Source organism: Malurus melanocephalus, unplaced genomic scaffold (assembly GCF_030028575.1).
Source record: "Malurus melanocephalus ecotype Western Australia unplaced genomic scaffold, MMel_1.1 scaffold_636, whole genome shotgun sequence".
Lineage (NCBI taxonomy): Eukaryota > Metazoa > Chordata > Aves > Passeriformes > Maluridae > Malurus > Malurus melanocephalus.
Genome location: NW_026623868.1, coordinates 315,153 through 323,606, shown reverse-complemented (window position 1 = coordinate 323,606; position 8,454 = coordinate 315,153). Strand labels below are relative to the sequence as shown.

The window sequence follows — 8,454 nt, the reverse complement described above, 5'->3', positions numbered from 1 at the left end:
CCCCATCCTGCAACTCTCTGGTGCTTTCCTGCTATCTCCACAGCTTGATATGCTGGACTCATTGCTTGGTGATGTTACTTTATCTAAAAAAAATCCCCAAGCTGTTTGTAGTGCAGGATTTAATTCTAAAATGTATATGGTTTGTTCTAGAGTTCCATGTGGAGTAGGCTTTCGATTTGTAATATTTTGTTGTCCACATTTAATTTTGGCAGTCATGAAAAAGTACTGAATGCTATAGTAAATGCTCATTTATCTTGAGCAGAGGTTTAGGACAACTTTTTTTTTTGTTTGTTTGTTTGTTTTTTCCCCTAAAATCTACTAAATAAAGCAGAATTTTAAAATTTATTAAGTCTCAATGTTGTCTGTAGACAGTCTTTATCACTTGCTGTATTTAAATATGCAAACAAGTAAAATGGAGGACTGGGCATGTAGGGGTTCAAACCATGCATAATTATAAATAAAACGATTGACTTTTAAATCTCAAATGCATCTGTTCCTCTAATGGTCAATTACATAATGGTTGTGTAAATCCTTCTTGTAAGATGATTATTGGTGACAGGTTAATGACTGATGGAATTTGAGGTATCCAGGTCTGTATTTAGCATCAGACATTTCTATCAGGAAACCCTGAAGAGGTGTCATTTGGTTTGGAAAAAAAAAAAAAAAAGCACACGTTTTGCTTTGCCTTTTGTCAAGGGATATTTAAAAGAGAAATAACCCCTGCTGGTGCGAAGATGCTTTATGGAGACTTAGAAGCAACAYACTTTTTCTCTAATGTTTTTAAGTGGGACGTGTGTCCTTGCCATGCTGAGCTGTACTGAGGAAGCAGGGCAGGCATAACCCCGAAAGAAACTCTAACAGAAAAAATCATCTCAGGATGAGATACGATTAAATGTCAGAAATCTCTAGCAYGGGCAGAGCATGTTCCTAGTTCAGGGCTCCCTGGATTTTGCAGTGTTCAGCTCTGCGGGAGTGGAGAAAAAAGTAAATGTGCCTTGCTGAAGCAGTGCTCAGGCAGTTTTGAACCTGTAACCGACCAGGCTTTGGGTTCTTCTCAGATTTTAGGTTCTTTGTAGGGGTTTTGATTTTAGAGAAAGAGAAATCCAAAAAACTCAATGTGGAAGCAATGGAAAATTAGTATTTCATTTTGCAAATAGCTTTTATGTGACAGAATACCTGTACTGAAACAAGATCAATTTTGCGATARAATTTCTGTGAAAATGCTACTGGGAAAAAAAAGACATTAAAAGCAGAGGGGGAAAGGTGAGTGCTATCAAATGTTACCAAAAGTCTTTGAGGATAGGCGTCTTGCAAATAAATGCATAAGTAATCTAACAAAAAAATTGTGCAGGCCAGTTCTTAAATCTAATTACAACATTTTATAAAATCACAGATGAAGTCAGTGCTTTTCCATACTGGGAAGCTTTGGAATTCATTGCCATTGTGAAGCAATGAGTGGACAGAGAAAGACCAGAAAAATTCACAGATGACGGGCACAGGAAGTGTGGCCCCTTCACATCACTTTATTGGCATTGCTCCTTTTGTGCCTTTGGACAAGTTRTTTCTCTTGGGGAATAAGTCCTGTGTGTAGCTTTTTGCAGCCAAGCAACTGGGTTAAGGCAAAAGATTTATTAGTATCTTGAAGGAACATTTGTTCTGATTTCCAGGATGGAAAGAGATGCAGCATTTGCACAGAAAAAAGCAGAGCGAGCCGTCCTGAGGGTTCACCTGAGAGAAAAGTACAGACTCCCCAAGGTAAGCTTGTAGCTCATGAGCTCATCTGGTCCAGAAGCCAGTTTTAAACCAATTTTAAGCTGTCCACTCCTTTTTCTTTAGTGATCCTGGCACTGTCAAACATTCCCAGGAAAACCAAAATATTGAAAGCAAAAGCTTCAAGTGACAGAGAAATCTGGAGGCTTCTTAAAACCAGGCAGTAGCTACCGTCGCTTCTGGATTGTGACAGGAAGCACAGTAAGACTGACAGCTTTTTCTTGACATAAAAACAAGGATAGCCCACTCAGGGGATTGCACTATCAACTCCAGCACAGAGAAAGTAACCTGGGCTTCTGTGCCTAGAAAAGTTGCTGTGTTGTTTTGTAAGCTTCTGCCACGGGCAGGAGAGAGGTAATACGGGACACAGCACTCTCTCCCAGGGTTTGGATCATGCATTTGCTCTGAACTCACTACTGGGAAAGATGTTGGTGTATTTTATTTATAGCCCTCAAGGAAATGTGCGGTGGTTCTCAGCAACTGGAGAATTTATTTATATTACTCCCCTGTCAGCTCTGAGTCGTTACCACATGTTTCCTGATCAGTACTTTCCAGTGCTTTTCAATTAATTAAAGTGGAGGAAGGTAAAGCATCCATCTGCTGTACATTTAACTGCTAAAAATTGCAATATTTAATCCAAGCAAGTCATTTAGGGACTCATCATCGACCGAAAGAGACCAGAACTTGGAGCCTCATCTAGCCAAGCTTTCAAATGAGCATTTAAGGGGGAGTTGGGTCACCTCCCAGTGGCTGTGCCTCTTGTAGAGGGAGGGCAGGTGACAGCTGAAGTCAGGTAAGATATATTCCACCCCTAAGATCCCGGTTCTCCTGGTGCTCTAGCTCTCCTGGAAAACATACCCTGAGGGTGAGTTTAATTACAGAAAGATTAATTATGCAAAAAAATTAAGTCCAAGATTTTAAGCGATTGATTGGATTGGAGGCCTAAGTCTCTAAACACCAGCATTTTAATTAGCAGCTGAGTAGTAAAATATCATTAGGCTTTGCTTTCCTTTTCGAAGCATATGCTGAGACAGCTCCTGAGCAGCATTTACCCAGCATCTTGGCCACAGCTTTCAGCTCCAAAAAGGGCTGGTTTGGAAAGCTCCAAGATGCTTCAGCACCCAGTTCCCAACTGAACATCAGTAGAGCTGGCTGTCTCTGTGTGATTTTGAAATTCTCCCATCTGAAGTGCTTTTCTAGTGCCCAGGTCTCCAGTCCCCTTTGGCTGACCACCTCCTAGACACACAAGTGTGCACTGATGATCTGACCCATCTCCAGCAGACCTTGGCTTTGACATGTAGTAAATGCTCTTTGGGGGCAGATTTCAGTAGTAACGGTACTTGCCTCCAAGCAGGAGTAGCCCTAAGCCAGCAAAGAATATTGCAGGATTAGCTTTTCTGCATTTGTTTCTCCCTATGTAGCATTTCTTGGTTCTATATGTCCCTGAAAAGAAATTCAGTGCTGTGGTACAACATTCTGGCAGCAAAATGCTCTGAGACTTGTAATGATGCATTAATTACTTCGAGAATTGAAAGTAATTTTGGGTAGGCTAGTGTGGGCTAGAAATGCTGAATATTACCAGTATCAAACACTAGCAAACACTGTAAATGAAAGCGTGAAATTCAGAACTAAGCAGAGCTCCTTTTGCAGTGTAAAATCTAAAGCTCCATCCTGTCTGGGCCAGATTTATAAGAGAAAGTAGACCCTTAATGAACCTAATCCTATTAACAGAGTTGTCAACTTAGGTTTGTCATCAGAAAGATGTTTTTAGCCATGAGACATTTTGATCTATGGACAACCTTTTCATCTTTGGAGTACTCAATGCATCATGTTCATACAAAAAAAAAAATTAAAATACTATATAAATACATACATTAATATTTTAATAATTATATTTTCTTTAAAAAACTCACCAAACTCTCTTATCCACTTGCTGCCTTTTTCCTGAACTGGGATTCAGTAATCGATGAATTTCTGCAAGGGCTGAACACAGGGGTGTGTGTTAATGGTAAGCTATGGAAAAACAGAGTCCCAGTGCAGATGTCAGAAGGGCCTGGTCCCCGCTCACTCTCTCTGTGCTCCAAGTTGTGATCTCTGGAACCTCTGAGGTGTTTCTGGGGAGGAAGCGGCTGGTTCCAACCTGTGGCTCCTCATAACTACTCGTGAGGTACCTGCAGCCCTCGGGTGGCATCAGGACAGTGGGGCTGCTGTGTTGCTAATCAAAAATCCCACCTGCAGGTCCAGGCAAGGTGAACTCTGATTTTGCATGTAACTGGTGCATTATAGGTGATGAATCACAGGATCAGGTCTGGAATCAGCTACATAAGGATCTCTGCACATCAGCATAGGTAAATGTTATGACAGGATAAGTTAGGCATAAGGAAAGCAGTACATCACACAGCGATGCTGGAAAATGGTTTGGTTCCCCTGAGGATTAGTCTGCAAGCTTTGATCTTTTTTGTTTACAAGCAGACTTCATATAAGCGATGTTGAATCAGCATTTGGTCTCCTTTCTTCCTTAATTTGGAGAGAGGACTTTAACATCATTGGTTAGAGATCCGAAAGTGCCRTTTAACAAGCAACACTAAACTTTGATTGTTCTCTCTGCAGCGGAACAAGCTGTCTCTCCCCGAGGGAGAAATTTCTCTTCCCATCAGGTGGGCACGGAGCTGTCTAATATTAAATCTTACCCTTTACTTGTGGGAGCTAGAGAAAGGATTTCCCCTGCGATATCAGATGGCAACGATCTCCTGCTTGCACAATCTCAATCCTTCTCGATCCCTCTCTAATTTTGTCTCATTTCTGTGTACACTTAATGTTGGTATTGTTGAACTAGCACCTTTGCACCTTAATTTGGGCAGAGGACTTTAACATCAAATCATAACAATGCAGATATTTAGACCGTTTTCTGCTCGGACCTACCCCTGTATCACGTATGTGTAAAGAACTGTGTTTCATATTGCACCTGTAGCAAAACAGATCTGAGACTGACTACATCGGATGCATAATCAGGGTCAAAAAATACTACCACGCACTAGGACACTATCACCTATGCTGTTGAATTGTCAGAATAATGTCTGACCCAGTTTTGGCCTGGGCATTCTCCCAAGCAGTTCCCAGGGCCAGTTTGGGAGTTAGGACAGGCATTCCCAGTCGGCAGTTAGATAGGACCACCCTGTTTGGGAGGGTGACAGAGTTCAATAGCATCTCAGTGGGTTTTTCCAGGCCAGCTGGCCTTGGGGCAAGAGACCAGTGCCAGGCGTGTTTAATTTAGAATAGATGTTGCTTCTGTGTTCACTTTTTCATTTCAAATCAAAGTAAACAAACATCAAATCTGTCAAATTTTAGAAGGATGAGAAGAGGCCATATATGTCTCATGTGCTTCTTTGCTTCTTGTTGAACAACCCCACCCTGTTGAAGCTCATTCTAGGTCTATTGAAGGACAAGCTAAATGACAAGTGGGTAGAGAGAAGTGGCTTGGGCAGAACTGTACTGCTTTAGACTATATCTGAATCTATTCTTCTCTGGTCAGGGAACACTTTGAATCCCCAGACTGTTGCACATCACATCTCAGACTTCAATAGGATAGTATGCTTTGGTGCAAGAACGGGCCAGACAATTGTTCACATTGCCAAAGAAGTGAATCATTACAGTAGCGTGCACTGATGATGCTTTAAATGAGAAATAGTTCTACAGAAAAGAACATGTGTGATTGTCTGATTAGGGGCATTTTTTCAGTAATTAACATGGTGTCTTTTTTATCATCTTCTGCTGACACTGGTGAGGATTTCCAAAGGGCTAACTCCTATGATAGCCATCAGTTGCTAAATAAAAGCTTAACACATTTTTTTTCTGCTACACAATCAATAAAGAATACTTCTTCTGATTAGGATATTATTTCTGGCTCCCACAGACCTGAGAGCAACAACCCTTACCCAAAAAGGAAATGTCCTCACCCATTTTATCCACATCATAGTAACAATCCTGATAGAGTTCTCCATAGTTTCATAGGCGATATAGGGGGAAGTCACAGTAAAGGGAAGTACAATTCTTGCAAACATAAAGCATGCAAATATGGAACAGTATATAGTGGTTATGCAGTTGACCACCCCCAGTCTGCCTGTCCTTGCTAAGGCCTGGAAAAACGCAGACATTGCTCATATATGTCCTTCCATTCATCTGTTCTTTCATTCATGCAAACCCCAGACCTCTCACCCTCAAAAACACCTCCTGCTGATAGCATTGCTGCTTATTCATATCAGGCCTTTGCTGCTGTCATGCTTCATTTTGGAGATGTAACGAGGCATTAATGGTTATCTTTGATGTGTGAACTGTGTCAAAATATCCTGTTCTTCTGAGCTCCGGATCCATCAGAATCTACCATAAAATGTGAACAAAATCACCATTGTTTGATAAATTGACATAGCCCCACTGATGGAGTGTTTCAGGAGGCAGGCAGGAAGCAAGTGTGTGCAATGCTTACTGCATCTCAGTCCTTTTAACTGCTTAGCCAGTTTCCTTCTCCTGTCTCCTTTGGCTTTCTCAGACTCACACCCGGCCTCCATTTTCTCTTTTGATGTCCACGTCCTTCTATTACCCCATTTACCAGCGCTGCAAGACTGCTCTGTTTATGTTCTAGGCAGCTCCTGCTCTTCATCACACCTCAAGAGAGGCCAACCAAAGACCTAGACAGATTTCAAATATGGGGGACTCTTTTGCCAGTAATTCATTCCAAAGTTTAATGTATCTTTCCTGCAGAAGATCTCAGTTTAGTGCTGATCCCTAAAAATATCCCCAACAATTGAATGGGGAAATGGTGGCCGCACAACTTTTCTAGAGCTGTTGCTTCATTGACCAGCAGCTGACAGGCACAGCACAGCAGCTGACAGGCTCGGCAGTGTCCTGCAGCATGGTTTGGGGGGGATACAAATACCTTGAATGGAATTCCTCCACTATCTGCATATCAAAGATTTCTAAAACGGTGAGTGACACTGCGGGCTTCAGTTCTGACAGTGCTGAAGCCATTCAATGAAATATAATTGACGTTGCCTGGAAAATCTTAGAACTTGCATGGAGGCTGATCGAGCCCCTGAATTCACAAGTTGCACCCAAAAGTTTTTACTGAAAACTCTATGCATCTATTTCAGTTCTCCCTAAAAAAAAAACCAAACAAATGAACAAAAGAAGAGGTTCATTGGTAGATCCTGGGAGAGTCGAAATACTCTCATCTGCTGTTTTTGTTTTCTGCTTTAGAGTGAATTGGACGAGAATCAAATACAAATGGCTGGAGATGATGTGGGATTGCCAGAAGACCTTCAGAAGATGGTGGCAGAAGATCAGGAGGAGGAAGAGGACAAGGACTCTATCCTGGGCCAGCTGCAGAACATCCAGAATATGGACATGGATGCCATCAAAGAAAAGGCACAAGCCACCTTCACTGAAATGAAACAGGCAGCTGAGCAGAAATGYTCCATGATGTAGAAGAGCCACCACTACCCAAGGGCTCTAACTTCAGTCTTGTCTCGCTGAGGCTGCAGAGGGAGAGCAGGCAGAGGGATGCACGCARCTCTATTAGTATTCGGTGTAAATATAGAAAAGGGACGAGAGAGAGACTTAAAACCGTGAGGGGAGAGTGAAAATTTACATGCTTGGACTGCCTAGGAAGAAGTTAGAACTGATCCTCAGTTTTGAGCATAACATTTTTCCCCAGAGTAAAAATGGATCTAAATAAGTTCATGTTGGGGAAAAAATGTGCCTTTCTCAATTTTCTCCAAGTGATTAAAATGATATTAAATGTGTCTGGTTTAACAAAATTGTACTTCTGATACATCACACAGAGGTAACCACTCATTTAATCCTACTTTCAAAAATAAACGTACATTTCTTATAAAAGCATGTCTGTTTCAAACATCTTGAAGCAAACAGTGTTCAAATATTGACATTTGCTGCAAAAACTTGATTCTTTTTTTTCATCTTTGTACAAAGAGTAGCAAATGGCAAAAAGTGAAGCACATAACTCAACAGCTTGGGTCAGAAATGTTGTCATATACAGAACTGAGTGCAGGAAAGCAATGCTTGGTGGCTCTCAGTGAGTCCTGCTCTGGAGCAGTGCAGGCTTCTCCAGGGTGCTTTCATTTCCCAGCCTCTCAAAGACACTTCACACATCAAGGGAGAGCAGAGACCCGCTGCTCGGCTGCTCTGTGTGCCAAATCCTGGGGCTTGGGGTACCACCACATAACTCGTATAAGCCAAAACAAGCTCCCCGTGTTGATTCTGGGAGTTATCTCCATCGAAGGCTAATCATGAAAGGTTATGCCAGGGTAGGGCACCTGAAGCTCGAGGAAAAGCACAGCTTCCACTAATGCTAAATCTGACTGAGGCTGCGGGACAGGGAGGCTGCTATTCCCAGGGAAATCAGGAAAATGAAAGACTTCTTAAGTTCTCCAATAGCTAGCCCAAGAATTAAATTTGGAAGTAAATACGTGTAGCACTTTCCTCCAGGTTTATAAGTCTCTCTCTCTTCCTGTCTCCACCTAATCAAGTAAAAATACTAATTTTAAATTAACAAGTGCACTAAGTTTGTCTCCTTTCTTTCTCTTTTCCTTCTTTCCTTCCTTGCTTGTTTTTTTCCTTCTCTCTGTCTTTTCTCTTTCTTTTCTCTTTCTTTTCTATTTATTCTATTTC

General features: G+C 41.6%; 1 protein-coding gene across 1 annotated transcript in view; it reads left to right on the top strand.

Moving 5' to 3' along the window:
• CPLX4 (complexin 4) overlaps window positions 1-8,297 on the top strand; it is a 13,089-nt gene extending 4,792 nt beyond the window's left edge. The window contains exons 2-3 of the mRNA XM_057383471.1: window positions 1,668-1,755; window positions 7,024-8,297. Of these exons, the coding sequence (XP_057239454.1) occupies window positions 1,668-1,755; window positions 7,024-7,251 (316 nt within the window). The 3' untranslated portion in view covers window positions 7,252-8,297. The remainder of the gene's footprint in view (window positions 1-1,667; window positions 1,756-7,023) is intronic.
• Window positions 8,298-8,454: the final 157 nt, after the last annotated feature.